Source organism: Vipera berus (assembly GCF_964194415.1).
Source record: "Vipera berus genome assembly, chromosome: 2".
NCBI classification, from domain to species: Eukaryota; Metazoa; Chordata; class Lepidosauria; order Squamata; family Viperidae; genus Vipera; species Vipera berus.
The window spans coordinates 562185-583875 of NC_138203.1; the positions used below are offsets into that span (position 1 = coordinate 562185).

At 44.7% G+C, this 21691-nt stretch overlaps 1 protein-coding gene across 3 annotated transcripts; it reads left to right on the plus strand.

The window, feature by feature from the left end:
• Window positions 1-184: 184 nt before the first annotated feature.
• On the plus strand, window positions 185-18596 carry ACAA2 (acetyl-CoA acyltransferase 2). Of its 3 annotated transcripts, none has more exons than XM_081319281.1 (10): window positions 185-235; window positions 6825-6991; window positions 8411-8539; window positions 8920-9036; window positions 11724-11871; window positions 12162-12337; window positions 12550-12679; window positions 14248-14318; window positions 15905-16059; window positions 17963-18596. In XM_081319281.1, the coding sequence occupies exons 1-10, from the start codon at window positions 220-222 to the stop codon at window positions 18045-18047; spliced, it is 1194 nt and encodes a 397-aa protein (XP_081175407.1). In that variant the 5' UTR covers window positions 185-219; the 3' UTR covers window positions 18048-18596. The 3 variants fall into 3 exon arrangements, with proteins under 3 accessions (XP_081175407.1, XP_081175406.1, XP_081175408.1); XM_081319280.1 differs by lacking the exon at window positions 185-235 and adding an exon at window positions 5851-5969; XM_081319282.1 differs by lacking the exon at window positions 185-235 and having other exon boundaries at window positions 6794-6991.
• The last annotated feature ends 3095 nt before the right edge of the window (window positions 18597-21691 follow it).

The window sequence follows — 21691 nt, forward strand, 5'->3', positions numbered from 1 at the left end:
CTCCCATAATCCCCCGCCTGCACGACGCAGACGGCCCGAGGCCCTCTGCGGCAGACTCCCCGGGGAGGGGGGCCGGAAATCCTGGGCTGGGGACGATGGGCCGCGGGGCTCCCCGGGAGGGAACGCCCCGCCTACCTCTGTCCCGCTCCTCCCCCTCCCGCCTGGCGGGCCCAACCGGGGGTGGGCGGGGCGGTGGGCGGGGCCGAGCCAGAGGCAGCCATGGCCCTGCTGAGAGGTAAGGCGCGGGGCTCCCCCCCCCTCTCCGCCCTTGGAGGGACCCCCCCCTTACCCCGCTGCTTCCCTGCGGGACGGGAAGTTGGGGGAGAGGAAAGCAGTTGCGAAACTCGGGTGAGGCGTGGAAGCGCAGCCGAGCGAGGCGAGCGGGGGGATTTGCTGGCGGCTGGGAGTAAAATGGATTTTTCCCCTTGTGTTTCCTTGCAGTTCTTTGGGTTCACCTTGTTATCCCAGGGAATGCAAGGTTAATTTGGGGGGGGGACATACACCGAGGCTGAGAGGTAGCGATTTGCGGTTCAGAGTTCAGGTCCGGGGTCTTCAAACTTTGGCCGCTTTGAGACTTGGGGACTTCGACTCCCAGGATTCCTCTCTGGCTGAGGAAAGTCTTAAAGTGGCCAAGTTTGAAGACCCCTGGGTTAGGTGAATAAGACGGAAGCGTTCCAGGAGTTGTGAATGCTCCAACACTGGAAGTTTTTAAGAAGAGACTGGACAGCCACTTGTCTGAAGTGGTGGAGGGCAGGGGTCTGCAACCTTGACAGCTTTAAGACTTTTGGACTTCAGCTCCCAGAATTCCTCAGCCAGCTTGCTGAGGAATTCTGGGAGCTGGAGTCCAAAAGTCTTAAACTTGTCAAGGTTGCAGACCCCTGGTATAGGGTTTCCTGCCTGGGCAAGGGGTTGGACTAGAAGACCTCCAAGGTCCCTTCCAACTCTGCCATTCTATATATATATACTGCTAAGCTTGTAAGCCGCCCTGAGTTTTTGGAGAAGGGCGGGATATAAATGGAATTTAAATAAATAAATAAATAAATAAATATACTGTAACGCCAGCTGATTGGGGTGGGTAGAGAGGTTGGCTTCTTCAGAAGGTTTGCCGTTCTGTTGAGTGAAGGAATGAAAACATTCTTCTAACCTGGAAACAAGAAATATTTTGTACTTGGTGATGTTTTTTTACAGAACAAAATCTCCACTAAAATTAGCTTTGGTATTAATATTAATACCAAAGCTAAGAAAATCAGGCATTTTAGTGTCTTATGTTTAGTGATTTTTCGCGACTCAAAGTCAAAATCAGTGACACGTGGTATAACAGTTCAAAAGTCGAAAACCAATTGAGGCGCTCTAATTTTTGAGGAGATTTATTAGATAAGAAACTCTATGAACATTACTTTGTGCTTAGACGTTTCAAACGGAGATGCTTTTTTCCACACTTGTGAGCCCAGTGCACAATATATAGGAAGCTGGGAGATAGCAGCAGTCCTTCGTGTTTGGGAAAGGCTAAATGGGCAGACGTGGGACTCTGCAGTCTGTACCTGAGGATATTTGGGGCGTGAGAAGAGAGAGGTTACATTTCCAAGTAGAGAAATTACAAAGAGTTATTTAATAGCAGAAGAGAAATGAGATTATTTCAGAACTACGGCTGAGAGGAAATACTTGAAAGCCAGCCATAGTCCTCCAGATGTTGCTTAACTTCCAGCAGGGTTTATGGGGAATGGTGCCAGGTTCTCATAGCTGTGTCCCACGCTCCCATCGCAATATCAGAGGGTATTGTGCAGTAATTTCATCAAAATATAGTTCTGAGGGAGTTTGGTAAGTATTCTGGCAAAAGAGCGTGCGTACGGAGCTCTTTGAATTTGCAAAACCTATAGAGGTGTGCAAATGAAGGGTATTGCCTCCTTTGTTATTTATTTGACAGCAAGGCATTTCAGCTACTTATTTCACCACAAAAAAGGGGGGCAGTTGTTGAGAACGTAACCAAAGTTCATTTCTGAAGTACAGGCAGTCCTCGACTTATGTCCATTCACTGAAAAAAAGCGATGACTGCTCCTTGTGCTTACAGGGGGGAGGGAGGGTGTGTGTCATGTGACTACTATCTACGACCTTCCCAGCAAGCGTTTGTTAGTCCTGGTCTTTCCGTGGCCCTCCTTGTAATGAATTTGGTTGAGCAACCGAAGGCCAAATAAGAACACCAGGCTGTCAGGGAGTTCTGGGCTCCTCTCTAGCCTGGCGTGTCTCGGCAGGCAGTGGCATCTGCCCTATCTCACCTGGGCTTGGAAGTGAAGGGTTGGGCCTGGTTAGCATTTGGGCACCAGGGGTGGAAAATCACCCTGGAAGAGGCCACAGGAAGCTTATTGCCAGAAAAAAAAATCATGCTTCTGTCCATGGAACCTCCAGCTTAGCTTAACCTGGAGGCATCTTGAACTTTGACCTTAGCACAGTCACATGGGAGGCTTTTTAACAGATTAATTTTCAGTTCACCCCAAAAGCTCAGGATTCAGTGTATAATTAACCAAGTGCGGACGTTAGCAAACTTTAGAGATTAGAACATCATCAGCCGTCTGACTATAGTTAGCTTTCTATGCCCAAGAGAGATTCAGCGGTCCTCCCACTTAACACTAGTTGGTTAATAACCATTTATAGTTATCGAGGACTTGGAAAAAGAGACTTATAACCTGGATTCAAAGTTCTGACATCTGCCCCCCCCCCATGCTTGATCATGTGACCACGTTCTGGGCACTCGGCCACCGTCTTCCCCTTTTACAGCAGTTTGCAGCATCCCAGACTCACGTGGCCGCAATTTGCCATATTTTTTCTGGAAAGCAGCGTTTGGTTTCCATGAAACGTGCCCCAGGTTTGCTTTAATGACTGCGGCATTTGCTTTACGACTGCCACATTCACTTAATGGCCGTTGCAAAAAAATCGCAAAGTTGGGTACAGTCACACGATGACCCCATCGTGACTGACATCCGAAATTGCGGGCTCAGTTATGGCTACTAGTCAGGGACTACCTGTAATTCAAACCCCATTTTCCAATTCTCAGGTAGTTTGAACTGGACTGGCAGCTTTTTGCTCCAGTTGGGATTTGGTGCTTGACAGTTTAGACTTCAGTGAAATTTGAAATGTATAACATTCATACGGATAATTTCTGCATAAAAGTAGTGCTTCGTGTTCACTCTCTCTTCTAGCTTTATAATGCTCGATAGCTAAAAATTCTGCTTCTAAATGTCCTTGACTGAATGCCTGGGAACATTATTCCCCTAACTGTAGTAGTTATGAATATGAATTCTAGAGAAATTGAGACACCTATTAAATGAATAAATTATTATTATTATCCAATAATTTATAATCGCTGCTGATTGTTGAGCCGTCCACAAAGAATTGCAAAATTATGAACGGGGCCAAAATATGCCATTAGATTTTTTCTAGCTCCTAAAATACCTTAACCCAGTTCGTATGTATTTTATTTCACTTTCAAAACCTAGTTTGCTTCCAAAGGTTATGTGATGAAGCTAATATTTGGTCATAAGTTTAAAGTCTGAGAGTCATAAATGTCTAAAGTCTGAGGGGCCCAGTTGACACTATCATTATGATAGAATTTAAGAAGGAATTTCTTTCTTATTATAGTAACATTTGACAGGATAGTAAGAAAAGCTGCACTGCAGGGGTGTCAAACTGCCGGCCCGTGGGCCCGATGTGTCAGCGAAACCGTGCCCACCTCATTGCCGGCAACGGGAAAAATTCACGATACGTCAAGACGCGTCACGTGACATTGCAAGTTTGACACCCCTGCTGTACTGGGTCAAGCCAATTCTGTTTAATTCTCAGTGTACAAATCTGGCATGTTTCTCACCGCCAGCCTTTGCAGAACTTTTGTTTTAGTACCTGATCGTGACAGGGGTGCCATTATAGCGGTGTTGCCCTCTTTGAGGGGCTGCCACAAAGAAGAAGAGGGGGGCCACCCAGAGCGTCAGAAGGCAGGAGAAGGAGCAACGGATGGGAACTAAGCAAGGAGAGAAGCAACCTGGAACTAAGGAGGAACTTCCTGACACAACAATTAATGGCTTGCATTCAAAAGTTGTGGGTGCTCCATCAGTGGAGGCTTTTAAGAAGAAATTGGGCAGCCATTGATCTGAAATGCTATTGGTCCTCCTGCTTGAGCAGGGGGCTGGACTAGAAGACCTCCAAGGTCCCTTCCAAGTCTGTTATTCTATTATTCTGATCCTCTGTACTGTTTAGAGTCTAACTACACAAATTTTAAGATAGACAAGAAGTGTGCAAAAGTCTGTAGTTTGCAAACTACTGTAGTTGCAGAGAGTAGTTTATTGGTTGTTTCAATTTCTTCTGTCTACTAATGTATGTAGGTTTAAAATGAGGTACTTTTATTTTTCTGATAATCAGAAAAACAGAAGGTCTTCCTTATTTGTTCCTATCCCCCTCTTTGGCATTTCCCCCATTTAATGACTGGGATGACTTTTGTAATCCTAGCTAATCAATACCTTGACTCCTTAAACGTTTTCATTTATGAATGGAACGGCTAAGGTCATCGGTGCATGAGGCAGACCAAAGTGAGGAACTGGCTCCTCAATTTCCCGGAAACCTTTCACTGAATTATATGGCAGATGGGTTAGGGTTAATGTCTTTATTAAAAGATTGGCGCTGGTGGCCAACTGCTTACTCAGCAAAATTTAAGATCTTGGGGTTAACCTTTAAATCACCAAAAGGTTTAGCTAAAGCAATTGCTTCTTTCCTTGTAAATTTGTTCAGCTGGTTAATAACTGCAGGAAGGGCATATTTGGAAGATGTCTCTGTAATTAAAGCACCCCACAGCGCCCGTCTGCAACTTTTTAAAGCAGCCACGTCTTTTCCCAGGGTTGCACAGGATTGTGGACAAAGCCCATTCATTTACTTTAAAGCAGGCATGTCAAACCGCTGGCCTGCAAGCCAGACGTGTCATGCCGAAACCTTGCCCACCCCATTGCCAGCAATGGGGAAAAAGTCACGGTACGTCGCACAACGTCACGTGACGTGAGTTTGACATGCCTGCTTTAAAGAGTTGCAGCGGGTGGTAGGAAGAACACTCATGCTTATTCCCAAGTACTTTTTTTGGCTTTCAGTTGGCAGCTTTGCACAGCTCTTACCAAAATTGAGACGGCTTTAATTGAACCCAGAATTATGATATTAAGTTGTGCTGGTTGTTAAGCAGGTCACCATGTGACCGTGCCCACTATAATGACCATTTTTGCAGCAATCACGAAGTGAACGTCAGGATTATAAAACTACGGCCACAGTCATTAGGCGGATCCATTATCCACAATGGGTATTTTTTTTGCTGGAAACTGAAATGGCAAACCATCGCAAATTGTGTATATGAGAACTTCAAATCTGGGTCACAAGTAGCAGCCCTGGAGAGGTTCGTAACTTTGGTCATTAAGCAACCGGTACTAAGCCAGAACTACCTGTATAGTAAGATCCCAGTTAATTTTGAAAGAGCAGTCATCAAACCAGAGGCTGGACTGCCCACAACTTGAACCTCTAAATAGAAACGATCCTCGGTTCCTTTTGTTGAGAAAGGGATAGTTTTATTACAGATCAGGCGTATTGCAGCATTGCCTAGCCAGAACCGAGAATCGCACGCCAAATTCCCCAAGCTCTACTTTTCCCTCCTTTAACTGTCCCTCATTGCCCACCCTGGTGTGACCAGTCAAGTTCATGCAAGCTGTTTTCATGGCGGTCACTTCCAAGCACAGTTTGGTATGCGGCTCCCTCCTTCCAGCTGGGTGACCTTGAGGCAGCATCTGGAGGTACAACAGCTACTTTCAATTTCCCAAGCATCCCCCCCACTTCATTCCCCCCTCCACAATTTATGGTAATCTGTCACCACCTGGCAGCGCAGCACAGCAAGCGTGAGAAGCCGCTGACACCGGATGCGCAGATTTACCCGGGGCGCACGGAGGGAGCAGGTTCGTCTCAATGCTGACTCAGCATTTCAGTGAAAGTCCCACGTTTCAGTGCCAGCTGAAAATCTGTGTGCACCCAAATTCTGGTGACGTTCTCAAAACCTCTCGGGATCTCTTTCATATATCTAACTACTGTACCCTAATATCAAGTATAGATCAAGAAGGCCCAATCTGTTACGTTAATCTTTTTTGTGATGTTATAATCCCTTATTTAAGAATGACCAAAAAAAAGACAAACTTTATTTATTAGGAGTTGGGTAGCAATCTAAACTGTACCGGGAAAAAAAATCAGGATTTCTTGTGGGACGGACCTGGATGTTGAAGCGCCATTGGTAAAATTTGCCGTATGCCAGAATATTGGGGCCCCCAACCCCTGGGCTGCAACCCAGTACTGGGCCACAGCCCATTTGGAACAGGGCTGCAGAAGCGGCGGGCGAGTGCCGCTTGTGCAAACGGAGCTGCGTGCACACATTTGTCCACCGCTCGTGCGGGACCGTCTTCTCTCTGCCCCCCTGCCAGTCCGCAAAGCAGGAAAGGTTGGGGAAGGCGGGCATATTTTATTTTTGTACTGGTTTTCTTGATGGTTTCAACTATGCCCAGTAGGTGACCTTTGAATCCACAAAATAAATAAATATTGAACTGAATCAGTATTTCTCAACCTGAACAACTTTAAGATGTGAAGGCTTCAACTCCTGGATTCCCCCAACCAGCCATGCCGATTGGGGAATTCTGGGAGTTGAAGTCCACAGATCTTAAAGTTGCTAAACTGATCTGAACGAACAAGGGTAAGATTTGAAATAAGATTCGAAAAGCGCTTTCTTATTTCCCTGCGTCTGTTCCTCATGTTTCGTCTCCCAGGAATATTCATCGTCTCTGCCAAGAGGACGCCGTTTGGGGCGTATGGCGGCCTGCTTAAGGATTTCACGGCCATAGACCTTGCAGAGGTTGCGGCTCGGTCAGCCTTGTCTGCCGGCAAAGTATCTCCAGAAATCATTGACAGCGTGATTGTGGGCAACGTCATGCAGGTCGGTACATCTTGGCAGTTGCCAGTCGCCCCAATGGGTCCTTCTCTTTTTGTCCTTGCTCAGTTGCTCCGTTACAGAGAAATCAGAAACACGTTGCAGCGCCTCCCGTCCCATCAGCTCGCTTGCCCCACCGTTTCTTTTGGAACACTTATGGGCCACAGAATTTGCTAGCATTGTAGAGTATAGCAAGTCCCCGACTTACAACAGTTCATTTAGTGACCCTTCAGAGTTACAACAGCACTGGAAAAAGTGACTTAGAACCATTTTTCACATTTACGACTGTTGCAGCATCCCCAGGGTCACGTGATCAAAATTCAGACGTTTGGCAGCTGGTTCATATTTATGACGGTCGCAGCGTCTCCGGGGTCACGTGATCCCCTTTTGCGACCTTCTGACAAGCAAAGTCAGTGGGGAAGCCAGGTCCACTTAACAACCGTGTCACTAACAACTGCAATGATCACTTAACAACCGTGGTAAGAAGGGTCGTAAAATAGGGCAAAACTCACTTAAAATAAGTCTCATTTAGCAACAGAAATTTTGGGGTTAGTTGCGATCATAAGTTGAGGACTAGTTGTGTATTGTCAGTGGGGTCATTGTATCACCCAGCACTACTTGCAGTGTTTTTTCTTCACAATTGAGCTTCTATTTGACCTTTGCATTAATAATTCTACAATCAATGTGTCAACACTGCTAACCTTGGATGTTTTTGCATTGACGACAGATGGAAATGTAGCCATCTTTTCCCTTTCGCTTTTAGAGTTAGATGATGCTGGGAGGGGGGATGTGCATGAGAGTCCAGCTAGACATAGCAACACTAAACCTAGTGTGAGAATCAAGGTTACTGAGCCCAGAGCTGATAAAGAATTGGCGGGCTGGAGAGCTGGAAAGGAAGCCCACGCTTCAAGCTAATTGGGGAATGTGATTTATGACTGTCAATTGGAGGAGGGAATTGCGCTTTGACACTAGGTGCCCAGGGGAGGGGAATTCAGTTTTTTGGCTTCAATTATGTAAGTGCCGCTATTATGCTACTCGAATAAAAGATCCTTTAAGGTAAACAATGCCTCGAAGTTCTTTTGAAGAGCTTCATCTGTCGGAACCACGATACAATGTGCTTAAACAAAAAAACATTTAATTGAGCTCATTCATCTTTTTTTATAAAAAGTAAATTAGAAGTCTGGCATGAACAATATTAATGAAAGAAGGAAAAGAAAGGTGTGCAGGAGTCCTCATTTAGTGACCATGTTCAGTGACTGTTTGAAATTACAGTGAAGCTGCAGTGGCCACATTGTTCCCACGTTTCCCGTGAGCGGGATTTGCATTTATTCACTTCTACAAGTAGATGGGAAAGCCGCCTTCAACCATGCAACTTAATTCTTAAACAGAATTTGCAAGGCGATTTTCTTTTCTTTTTTCTTGCAGAGTTCTGTAGATGCAGTTTACCTCGCGCGACATGTTGGCTTACGTGTGGGGGTGCCAGTCTCAACTCCTGCCCTGACCGTCAATAGATTGTGTGGATCCGGCTTCCAGTCTGTTGTCAACGGGTGCCAGGTGCTGGCTCCACTTACTTACTCCACCTTATTCTCAGCCAGCCTGTATTTTCAGTTGCAATTTGGCTTTGTGCCTACACTTATTCTGCATCTTGTCAGGCAAAGATTGTTCACCTGCTTTTCGTTTACATATTTAAAACAAAGTTTTGACTACTCATTCAAGATAAAAAGAAAAGTGAAATGATCTGACAGTTTAGAACAGGGGGCCTCAACCTTGGCCACTTTAAGACTTGTGTACTTCAACTCCCAGAATTCCTCAGTACACAAGTCTTAAAGTGGCCAAGGTTGAGGACTCCTGGTTTAGAAGACAATACTTTTTTGTGTTTCATATGTATATTGCACATCTAATATGCTTTTTTCCCCCCTCACCCCTTAAATCAGGAAATTAGCCTTAAAGAATCTGAAGTGGTGCTGTGTGGTGGAGCAGAGAGTATGAGCCAAGCACCTTATGCCGTTCGAAATGTACGCTTTGGAATAAAACTGGGAGTTGATCCCAAGGTTAGTATTTTGTACCAGTCATGTTGGTTTTGCTCTTTGTTTGAAACCAGAGTATCCCTCCTGAAGGAACCCTGAGTTATTCCCTGGATCCATAAAAATACACAAAAGAGAATTAATCTGCCCCATTAGATAATAATATAATAATAATAATAAGTTGGAAGGGACCTTGGAGGTCATTAGTCCAACCCCCTGCTCAGGCAGGAAAGCCTATACCATTTCAGGCAAATGGCTGTCCAGTCTCTTCTTAAAAACTTCCAGTGTTGGAGCATTCACCACTTCTGGAGGCAGGTAGTTCCACTGGTTAATGGTTCTAACTGTCAGGAAGTTTCTCCTTAGTTCTAGGTTGCTTCTCTCCTTGATGAGTTTCCCTCCGTTGCTTCTTGTCCTGCCTTCAGGTGCTTTGGAGAATAGCTTGACTCCCTCTTCTTTGGGGCAGCCCCTGAGATATTGGAACACCCCTCACCCTTCTCTTCGTTAAACTACACATACCCAATTCCAGCAACCGTTCCCTATATGTTTTAGCTTCCAGTCCCCCGATCATCCTTGTTGCTCTTCTCTGTACCCTTTCTAGAGTCTAGAGATGATAGTATATTTAGTGTAAAGAATTATACGAACGAATGTAGAATAATTTGCATTCAGACTTTCAGTTTACTTTAGCAGCCTGGTAGCAGTATTTGACTGGGCTCGGGTTAAGCATGATCATCCCAGGTTTGCATTTGGATGGGAGGCCTCCAGGAGTTCTGGGCCTACTGGCTAAACTGGGAAATTAAAAAACAAACAGGTGAACCAAAGGACATGTGTTTATCAGCTGGTGTCATGACTTTTTTTAAGTAAGGTGTATAATTCCTAAAAAAATGTTTGTGCATTGTGTCATATGGTAGACAGCCCCGGTCTTTCTGCTTCAGAGAACAGCACTCAGCCATCCAGGAACATGTCAAAGATCTGCAGACCCAGGACAAAATTTTCTCCTTTTGTGCTATTACCCTTACGCCAGTAAATTGCTGGTCTAACATAATCTATTACAGGTAATCCTCGACTTAACGCCCACAATTGAGCCCAAAATTTATGTTGCTAAGTGAGACATTTTAAAATAAATTTTGCCCCATTTTGCGACCTTTCTTGCCACAGTTGTTAATCATTGCAGTTGTTATGTTAGTGACACGGTTTACCCATTGATTTTGTTTGTCAGAAGGGAGAACACATGATCCTGGGACACTGCAACGGTCACAAATTTGAGTCCATTGCCAAGTGTCTGAATTTTGATCACGTGACCATGGTCATAAGTGTGAAAAATAGTCATGTTACTTTTTTCGGTGCTGTTGTAACTTTGCTGTTACTAAATGAAATGTTGTAAGTCAAGTCGAAGTCTAGCTGTATTCCATTCCTCTTTCCCAGTTGTCATTAATATACTGTATATGTTAGCAGAGAAAGGAAAACAAGCATTGTGTACCTTCCTTTATTTAAAACATCTGAAAGGCTATGTATGTTATAGAAAATAACTCTTGGCAGCTGTCATCAATTAAACACATAACAGACAGAAGGTTTTCAACCGTTTTCAAGCCACCAAGCGCCGTCCCCTTTCCTGTCTCAGACCCACAAATCCCCAGGCCCCCCTTCGCTCCCCACCTGATCCAGGAAAAGCCAGGTCTTCCCAGTTTTGTAGGCTGCCACCAAAAAGAGGGGGGGGGGTGTCAAGCTGTTCTCCAAAGTGCCTGAAGGCAGGACCAGAAAGAACGGGTGGAAACTCATCAAGGAGAGAAGCAACCTGGAACTAAGGAGAAACTTCCTGACAGTCAGAACAATTAACCAGCGGAACAACCTGCCTCCAGAAGCTGTGAACGCTCCAACACTGGAGGTTTTAAAGAGGAGACTGGACAGCCATTTGTCTGAAGTGGTACAAGGTTTCCTATCTGAGCAGGGGGTTGGACTAGATGACCTCCAAGGTCCCTCCCAACCCTGTCATTCTGTTATAATTCTGTTCAGTTATAATTCTCCTTCGTGGAAGGCAGGGTGGGTAGGGACCCGCCACACTCCGGGAGGAGGCACAGCTACAGAAAAGTCTTACTCTTCCAGGCAAGATCCATGAAGGGAGGGGTCTTGCGTGGCTTGGAGCTGAAGGCTGCCCCCAATCCCAGAAGCCTTGCTTGCAAAACAAGGGAGCACCGCTGGGATCTCTGGGGGAAAAATATTCCCCATTGCTTTTCTTCATTTTATGTTGGGAAGAGGGATTCTGGCTGCTGTCCAGGATTCTGCTCCGTTTTCTTTGGAGGCCAGAGGCAAAGAGTACAATGCAGAGTCTGACAACCTCTGTAGGGTGGGGAAGCCAATTTACCCATTTCCAGGCTCCCCCCCAACACACACACTTTAATAAATAACTGCTACCTTCAGAACACCGGGTTTTACCCTGGGTGCCGAGAGCGGCACGTAGTCTTTGCAGGTACATCAGGTTTTGCTTGCTCTAATAATGTTTGAGAAACCCCAGCTTTAAAAATGCAGCGTTGTGTTGCTTTTTGGATTTAGGAGACCTTTCCCAGCCTTCCTTGGTTCCCATAATTCCCAACCCACCTTGGCTGACGCCGGGTCTTCGTTAGGATGGCTGGTCCCACAGACCCAGGGGCGTCACTCGCCCTGCAAACCCCTTTGGGTTGCTAGCCTGAAAGGTGGTTCTGCTCCTTCTGTCCCACCAGCTGGAAGACGTGTTGTGGGCGAGTCTAACCGATGCGCACATCCAGACTCCCATGGGTGTCACAGCTGAAAATCTTGCTGCAAAATACAACATTACAAGGGAAGAGTGCGACCGCTACGCCTTCAAGACGCAACAGAGGTGGAAAGCTGGTCAGTAAAAACATTTTTTTTAACAAATTACGAAAAAGTTCTGATCTGTTTCTGTAATCTGACAAGCAAAGTCAGCGAGGGAAGCTAGATTCGTTTAACGACCACATGGTTCACTTAACAACTGCAGCGATTCTAACTTAGCAGCCGTGGCGGAAAAGATCGTAAAACGGGGCAAAACTCAGGCAACGACTGCCTCGCTTAGCAGCAGAAATTTTGTGCTGAGTTGTGTTTGTAAGTGTGGTAGAGGACCTTCCGTGACCTTTTGGCCTTGCGTTTTTTTACACTCGTAGCTCACGAAGCAGGTCATTTTAAAGCTGAGATGGCCCCCATTGAAGTGAAGGTTAAAAAAGGCAAGCAGATGCTGGACCACGATGAACACCCCCGGCCGGAAACCACCATGGAGCACCTGGGGAAACTCCCTACGGTCTTCAAGAAGGACGGCACCGTCACGGCCGGAAACGCCTCGGTGAGCCTCCTCCTCCTCCTCCTCCTCCTCCTCCTCCTCGAGGTGAAAGTACGTGCAACATCCAGGCACACTGGATGAAAGAGGCCACGTTGGAGAAAGTTCTCTGACGACATCTTCTTACTGTTCTAGACTCAATGTGTCTCCATTGGTATCTTCTTCAGCACATTATTTCATTTCCTCCAGCCTTGATCTCTGGTGTCCTTCTGTCGTAGGGCGTGAGCGATGGGGCAGGAGCTGTGATCTTAGCAAGCGAAGATGCCGTAAAAAAGCACAACCTCGCTCCCTTGGCTAGAATTGTTAGTTATCACGCCATTGGATGTGACCCTAACATCATGGGCATCGGTAAGTGGCAAGAGAGACACCTTTCTGCCAATCAATCAAAGTTTCTCCCACCCCACGCGTAAGGGATCCCGTCATTTCCCAGTTGCTAGCTTTGTGGAGTCCTCGGTGCTCTCTGAGCTTACAGAGGTTAACCACCAAGCTCGGAAAGCACCAAGGATTCCTCAGGTCAACTCTGAGCTACAGAGGTGTTGGCCTATCGGTCTAGCTTTATTTGGAAGTGGTTATGTCCAGATGCTCTTTGTTTCATATTACAGTTCCTCTCAAACAAGTCAACAAATTATTAAAAGAGCAGGCTGTGGCTGCAGGGAAGGAATGTCCTTGCTGATGTTAGTATCTTTAAAGTGGTTCAGCTGGAGATTTAGACGCTAGAGAAGCATAAATTCAGTGGTGATTCAATAGGAGGTTAAAATAAGCTCGGTGACGGCGTTTACGGACAGATTGCAGCTGCTGCCTGGCGGCTGGTTTTCCAAAGGCGTGAAGATCCCTCTTGGAGGTGTGCGAAGAGCGGATTATCTGAATTCCGTTTGTTTGGGTTGTCCAGATAATTTGGACAACAATTTGGTTAACACCTCATGCAGTAACTAGAAAGTGCGGAAAGGTCTAAGAGGAGGTACATCAGCTGGACAAAATGGAAAAGTTTTTTCCTTTTTATTAATGCAGGTGGGGGAAAGTGGGGGGGCAGGTGGTATCCTCCCCTGAATGGTTTGGCAACCAAACAGGGACATCTTCAGTCTGAAGCGTTAAATCTCCATTTTGGCGGCTTTTTTTTTTGTAAAATAAATGACAACGTGGGTTGTATGTCGTGTGTGGGTCATCTGAGATTGCATTTACCCACTTTTGAGAACTGCTGAGGACCAGGTGGTTTTTACTACGTCCCGATATGTGAAACCATAGAACTCAAAGAGGATCTACTTCCTTTTTCACATGACTATAAATCTAGTACTACTGTCAACGCTGTGACAGTTAAGAAATTGCAGCCATTTTACCTTTTGCTTTTATTGTGCTTTTTTCCTGTTGTTGGGGATTTTCAGATGTAAAAGGGGGGAAGCGGGGGACGCTGGAGCCTTTTCAGCCGGCCATGACAACTGCAGGTGTGTGTAAAATCAAGGTCAATGTTAGATAAAGTTTTGGCGGGCAGCTGGGAGGAGAGCCGGAGTTTTGGAATAATTGGTGAATGTGATTTATGACAGCCTTTCTGGGGTGGGAATTGCAACTTGTTACTTTATATCTGGGGGAGGAAACTTCAGTCTTGGGTTCAACTACGTAAGTGCCAATACTTTGTTTCCTGAATAAAATGTTCTTTGAAGAAGAAATCTTTGCCTTGGAGCTCTTTTAATTGGTTTCATCTATCGGAACCACGACGACTCCACTTCCCCGTGCGGGACGTCTTTCCTCGGGTCACGCTGGAAGCCACACTTCAGCGGCAGAGTTTGGAGGTCCAGCACGGAGGCTGCAGTGTCCCGCTTGAGCCGGAGGTTGGACCAGAAGCTCGGCAGGGTCCTCTTCAAACTCTTAAGGAAGAGTCCCCCTTCCATTGTTTCGCTCACCCCTGTCTGCTTCTGACCCAGGTCCCGTGGCTGCCATTACTGAAGCCCTCAAGAAAGCCGGACTTTCTCTGAAAGACATGGATTTGGTGGAGGTAACGGACACTCAGTGAAATGCAGTCGTTAAACAAATGCATGGCTTACTAACGGGGAGGGGGGGGAGAAAGCTGGGCTGGGTGGGTGCTGCAGCATCCCTACAGGGCAAATGGCTGCAGGGGTGTCGCAGCAGTCATCACTTCAAAATTGGGTTGTAAACATCTGTTGGGGATGGGTCTGTCGTAACTTGTAAATCAAGGACTAGCTGTAATCATTCAGTGTGGAAAGAAGAATTCTGAATTCTCCCTCTCAATAGCCGTCAAGTGTGCCCATATCGGTTCATGAAGGCTGTGCTTTTGAAGACAGCTTTTAAACTTTTGGGCTACGTTTTCCCCCTCGCCATAGTAACCTTGGAGTTGGGGTCGCCCTAAGGCAGCTGATAGGCCCTACAGGGTGTGAAATTGGTCTTCCTCGCATGGATCCTGAAGACGAGCAGCGATTTAATACTTAGCTTTCCTGGCTGGTACACTTGCATTTCTCAGTCTTGAACGGTTTTTTCTTTCAGGAAGAAGAAGAAATTTCCCTTCTCATCGGATGAAGCTTCTTGGATGAGAAGCGAAATCTTTTCTTCTTCCTCAAAGAAAAAACAGTCCAGTTGTCTTTAAAAAAAATCCTTTGCGTCTCATAGTTTGAAAGAACTATGAACTGGACAGCCGAGAATCTCCACCAACATTCTGCATTTCTCTGCCTTCTCCGTAGTAGCGGGACAGAATCTGAGGTTTTTGCACAACTGTTGCCTGGCAAAATAAGTCCCACAGTTCAGTTTCTGTCGGTGCTGTGCAAAGTGACCTGGACAGATATATGGGGCCTTCTGGAGCCCACGTGACCTTATCGGGAAATCAAAAAAAGTTCGGGGAAAAATGTCGAAGATTCAGGTAGTCCTCGACTTAACGACCAGAACTTCTGTTGCTAACCAAAGTGGTTGTTAAAAGAGTTGCCTCTGATTTTGTGACATTTACTGCCACGGTCGTTAAGCGAATCAATGCAGTTGTTATGTGAATCAAACACTGGTTAAGCCAATCCGGCTCCCCACATTGACTCTGCTTCTTGGAAGCCGGCTTGGAAGGCCCCGACATGCGGCAACCGTCGTAAACACAGTCTGGTTGCCAAGCATTCGAATTTTGATCATGTGGTGAGGGGGATGCTGTGACAGTCATAAGTGCAAGGACTGATGGTGAGTCCATTTTCCAATGCCATGGTAACTTTAGGCCAGGGGGTCTTCAAACTTGGCCCTGGCTGAGGAATTCTGGGAGTTGAAGTCCACAAGACATAAAAGGGCCAAGTTTGAAAAGCCCTGCTTTAGACGGTTGCTAAACCAATGGTACCTTTACACCAGACAACAATTTGACCGTTCTTGAAAACGATTCAATACTTCTGCTGAATTCTGCCCAGTATATGATCCGGGTTGATTGGGGTTTCTTTAAACCTGTGATTTTGATGACTGATCTCTCCTCTCCCCAAGGAAAGCTGCGTTCCCCGCGGCTTTTTCCAGATATGAGAGCCAGTGTTGAGGATCATTCCAATTGGCAAATCGTAGCAGCCCAGTTTGAGATACTCCTAACGTCCCTGCCTGATGCCTTTCCAGGTCAACGAAGCCTTTGCGCCGCAATACTTGTCTGTGGAGAAGGTTCTGGGTCTGGACCCTGAGAAGACCAACGTCAACGGGGGCGCCATCGCTTTGGGCCACCCTCTGGCAGCTTCGGGCTCCAGAATTACCAGCCATCTGGTTCATGAACTGAGGTGGATAAATGCACAAAGAAAACTACTTGTTTTGTTTCTTCATATTTTGGAAAGAATATTTCTATAACTGGCTCACTGTGGTTTTGCTGTAGAAAACAGACTATGTCAATTATTTTTTGCAGAAGGCGTCAGATTTACTCCCTGGTAGCTCAGCAAAAAGTAGCAGGGAGGGGAAAAATTTTTTTGGGGGGTGGGAATCTATGGCTGAGATCCTGGAGACCTGTAAGCTCGTCAAAATAGATGCTGTGATGAAAAACACGGCTGCTCGCTTTGTATTCCTACTTGAAGCGTGTAGCTTCAAGATCACGTGAAGTGTTAATACCACTTTACAAGGCCTTGGTAAGGCCACACTTGGAATCCGGCATCCAGTTTTGGTCACCACGATGTAAAAAGGATATTGAGACTCTAGAAAGAATGCAGAGAAGAGCAACAAAGAGGATCAGGGACTGGAGGGTAAAACATGAAGAACAGTTGCAGGAATTGGGGATGTCCAGTTTAATGAAGAGAAGGACGATGGGGGACAAGATTGCAGGGTCCCAGTTGAGGGGCTGCCATGAAGAACAGGGGTGGTGGTCAACCCGTTCTCCAAAGCAGCTGAAGGCAGGATGGAAACTAATCAAGGAGACATCCAGTCTGGAAATAAAGAGAAAATTCCTGGCAATCAGAACAATTAATCAGTGGAATGACTTGCCTCCAAAAGATGTGGCTGCTCCATCGCTGGAGGTTTTTTTTTTGTTTTTTTGTTTTTAAAAAACCCGATTGGACAGCCATTTGTCTGAAATAGTATAGGGTCTCCTGCTTGAGCAGGAGTTGGGTTGGACTAGATGACCTCCAAGGTCCCTTCCAACTCTGTTATTATGTCTTATCTGTAAGCACCATCACTTTACTATGGTGAAGGCTGGTTGAATATATGAACTGTTCACTTATTGTAACCTTTCATCTGATTATCCCCCAAAACAAAAAAAATGTAGGCAATTAATTTTGCTTTGAAAATGAGTTTCAGGATGCTTACTTCCAAAGTTTACATCCCTGTCTTTTGCAGTCTCTCATAATTCTAACCATGGAATGAATTTGTCACCCGTTTTTCTTAGAGACACTATCTGTCAAATAATAGAAAAGATTCACTATTTTTTTTAATCATCCCAGTCTCGGCACAAAACTCTTTGCACCAATGTGTTTGAAATTCAGCAGGAATTCTGCCTGCAAATGTAACCTTATTCTAAGAATACTAAGGCTTTTGAGTAGTCTAGTACCTCTTAACTTTTGGAAAATAGGCAAATATTCTCCAATTTGCCTGAAAATTCCATCTCATTCTGTTAAAAAACATTAAAAAAAGACACAGCCACTTAGGCGGCTACCATGTACGTCGTTAAGAAGCCCTGAGGTGAATCTAGGAACCGTTGATTCAGTTTGAAGCACGCTATTTTCTAAAGAATTGAAGGTTAACTCACCAGATTCATATCCCTTTAGGCCCTGGTGCCATCTTACAAAGGAGTTTTCCCAGCCCTATTGAAGTGTTGCCATCCTATTTTTCTCTGTGACAAACACACACGTGCGCTCCCTCCGCCATTACTGAACCCTGTAGATCGGGGGTCCCCAACCTGCGAGCTGCAGCCCAGCACCAGGCTGTGACCCACATTCGGAAGCGGGCTGTGGAAGCGAGGGAGCACGCGCAAAGCGACAGTAATTTGTACCCGCTGCTCACACAAATGGAGCTGCGTCCGTGCCTGCTGCTCTCGCGGCACCATCCCCTTTCCCACCCACCCCGCTGGGGAATCGCTGCTCTAGATTCCAAAGTGGTGGATGAATCCCAAATAACATTTTTGGTCCAGCTGATTTGGAATGTAGACTAAATTAAATCAAATATCTCTTTCGTAATTGCTATTCTCTTGGTTTCTTGTAGGCGCCGTAAAGGTAAATACGCCGTGGGTTCTGCCTGCATTGGAGGTGGCCAAGGCATAGCGGTCATCATCCAGAATACTGCCTGAGGGACAAGCTAGAGGCTGCGGGAATTTAACACTGCACATTCTTTGCTGTTACACAACCAGCTGAAGAAATGAAAGAGAGAGAAAGAAAGAGCTACAATTCTACTTTTCTGCCCTGTCTGCTAATAATCATCTAGTCTAAAGTGAAGCACTTTGCTAAAATCTGTTTTTTTAGAGAAAGTAACAAGCAAACCTTCAACTTGATGGTGTGGATTTGTCCATTATTTTTATAGATTTGTTACACCTCCTGCTGAATTCAATTTTGATTTTTCTAATAAAATATGTTACTGGAGAAATATTTACCAGTCAACAATTAGAGCCAAAATGAACCTACAGTTTGATGTTTTATTTGTGTGGCTTCCCAGCCTATCAAATCATCCAACTATAGTTTTTGCCTTCAATTAATGTAATTTGATGGAATTTAGCACTGGCATGAATGACACTTTGGGGGTCTGATTTTTGCTTGAAAAACTCTACTGTTAGTCATAGGAATAAAGTCTGACAAAAATAAGTGTGCCTTCTAAAGAAAATTAAATAATACTGAATTCAGAAGATTTTAGTCTGGATTTCTTTAACATTTTCTCAGTGAAGACTGTCACTCTGATGATCTCTGAAGGACATACATAATTATAACCACAACTGAGCCCCAAAGCAAGACAGTTGTTAAGTTTTAAACTGAACAACGGGGACAGTGAATTTAATTGATATAGAACATCCCTGTCCCTGGCAATCTAAAAATTATAGGGTTATCGTGTAACATAAATGTGTGTGTGGACAAGAATATCGACCTTGCTGTCAAGAAAAATCAAGCTTTTACTAGCGAGTGCCACACAAAGTGTACTAATCAAACAGGTGGTAAGAAAATAGGGGAACTCAGGCACCAAACAGGTTATTTAGAAAGTAAACGCAGGGTCAGTCATAAAGGACTCAAATGTTTATACACCAACGCACAGAGCATGAGCAACAAACAGGGTGAATGAGAAATTCTGGTAAATGAAGGCAGATATGATATTGTTGCCATTACGGAAACTTGCTGGGATGAAACCCACAAATGGAACACACAGCTAGAGGGATTTAAATTATTTAAAAGAAACAGACCAAATAAAAGAAGGTGGAGTTGCTCTATATAAGAAATAACTACATATCTACAGAAACAGCACAACAATGATGAAAACTGTCTTGAATGCATTTGGGTCAATATAAAAGGGCAAAAAATGACATTGCTATAGGTGTATATTATAGACCACCCAAACAAACAGAGGAAATAGATGAACTTTTTGCTAGTCAGTTAACTAAGGTAAGTAGGAAGCACATCACAATAGTAAAGGGGGACTTTAATTACCCTGACATCAACTGGGAGACAAACTATGAACCAAGTGGAAGATCAAGCAGATTCCTGGCAAACCTAGCAGACAACTTTGTCTCCCAAAAACTAGAGAAGGGAACCAGAGGATCAGCCATATTGGACTTAATTCTCACTAACAGAGATTAAATGATAGATGTTGAAACCACAGGAACCTTGGGAGGAAGTGATCATGCAATATTGGAATTCAACATTATGGAAGCACAAACACTAGAACACAGTCAAACTAGAGTCTTGGACTTTTAAGAGTGCTAATTTCAACAAACGTAGAGCTTGGGAAGGATTCTATGGATGAGAATCCTCAAGAGGAAAACAACTCAAGAAGCTTGGGAAATTTTGAAAAGTGAGATAATAAAAGCCTAGTCTAGCACAATACCAACGAAGAAGAAAAATAACAGCTCTCAAAAGAAACCAGCACGGCTGCATAAAGAACTCTCTGATAAACTGAAAGACAAAAAAGACAAGTATAAAAAATTGAAAGAGGGGCACATAACTTAAGCAGAATATCAGCAATATCAGGCCCGAGCCTGCAAAGATGAAGTGAGGAAAGCTCAGGCTCAAAATGAACTAAGGCAGCAAAAGTCAAAAATAACAACAAAAAATAGCTGCTTTCAAAATGTAAAAAACAAGAAAAAAGTTAAGGAAGTGATTGGTCCACTAGTGGGAGAAAGTGGCAAAAAGGAGACAAGCAACAGAGAGAAAGCAGAACTACTCATTTTTTGCATCCGTCTTTACCCAAAGGAAAAAACAGTCCAACCTATCAAAAATAGTACCGCAAAAAACAGATTAGAAACACAAGTTAAGATAGGCAAGAAAATGGTAAGTGAGCACCTGTCCAGCCTAGACGAGTTCAAATCACCAGGACCAGATGGATTACACCCCAAGGTTCTCAAGGAACTAGCAAACGTGATCTCAGAACCACCGAACTATATTTTTCAAAGATCCTGGAGCACTGGGGAACTACCAGAGGACTGGAATAGAGCTGATGTAGTTCCCATCTTCAAAAAAGGGAAAAAAACAGATCCAGGAAACTACAGACCTATCAGCCTGACCTCAATACCTGGGAAGATTCTGGAAAAGATAATCAAACAACAAATCAGCGAGCACCTTGATGCAAACAAAGTCATCACTAAAAGCCAACATGGGTTTGTCAAAAACAGATCATGCCAGACAAATCTTATTGCATTCTTTGACCAAATGACAAAATTAGTGGACCAGAGGAATGCTGTAGATATAATTTACTTGGACTTCAGTAAGGCATTTGACAAAGTAGATCACAACCTACTACTTGATAAGATAGAAAAATGTGGGTTAGATAGCATCACCACCAGATGGATTCGTAGCTGGCTGACAGGCCGTACTCAGCGTATGGTCCTTAATGGAAACGCATCTACATGGAAGGAAGTGTGTAGTGGGGTGTGTTCTGGGCCCAGGGCTCTGTTCTGGGCCCAGTGCTCTTCAACATTTTCATCAACGATTTGGATGAGGGGATAGATGGGGAACTCATCAGATTTGCAGACGACACCAAGCTAGCAGGAATAGCCAATACTCCAGAAGATAGGCTTAAGATACAGGAGGATCTGGACAGACTCGAACACTGGGCACTATCTAACAAAATGAAATTCAATTGTGAAAAAAGTAAGGTTCTACATTTAGGCAGGAAAAATCAAATGCACAGGTATAGTATAGGTGGTACCTTGCTCGATAGTAGTAACTGTGAGAGAGATCTCGGAGTCCTAGTGGACAATCACTTAAATATGAGCCAGCAGTGTGCTGCAGCTGCCAAAAAAGCCAACACAGTGCTAGGCTGCATTAACAGAGGGATAGAATCAAGATCACATGAAGTACTAATACCACTTTACAAGGCCTTGGTAAGGCCACACCTGGAATACTGCATCCATCGAACACTGGGCACTATCTAACAAAATGAAATTCAATGGTGAAAAAAGTAAGGTTCTGCATTTAGGCAGGAAAAATCAAATGCACAGGTATAGTATCACTAGCCAAACCTAGTTCCTGCAGCCGTTCTTCGTACATTTTGGTCTCCAGGCCTTGCATCATCTTAGTTGCTCTTCTCTGAATTTTTTTCAGACTTTCAACATCTTTTTTGTGATATGGTGACCAAAACTGGCTGCAGTATTCCAGGTGTGGCCTCACTAGGGTCTTATAAAGTGATACTAATACCTCACGTGATCTTGATTCTATTTATTTATTTATTTTATTGAATTTGTATACCGCCCTATTCCCGTAGGACTCAGGGCGGTTTACAGGGCAGTTAAAACCA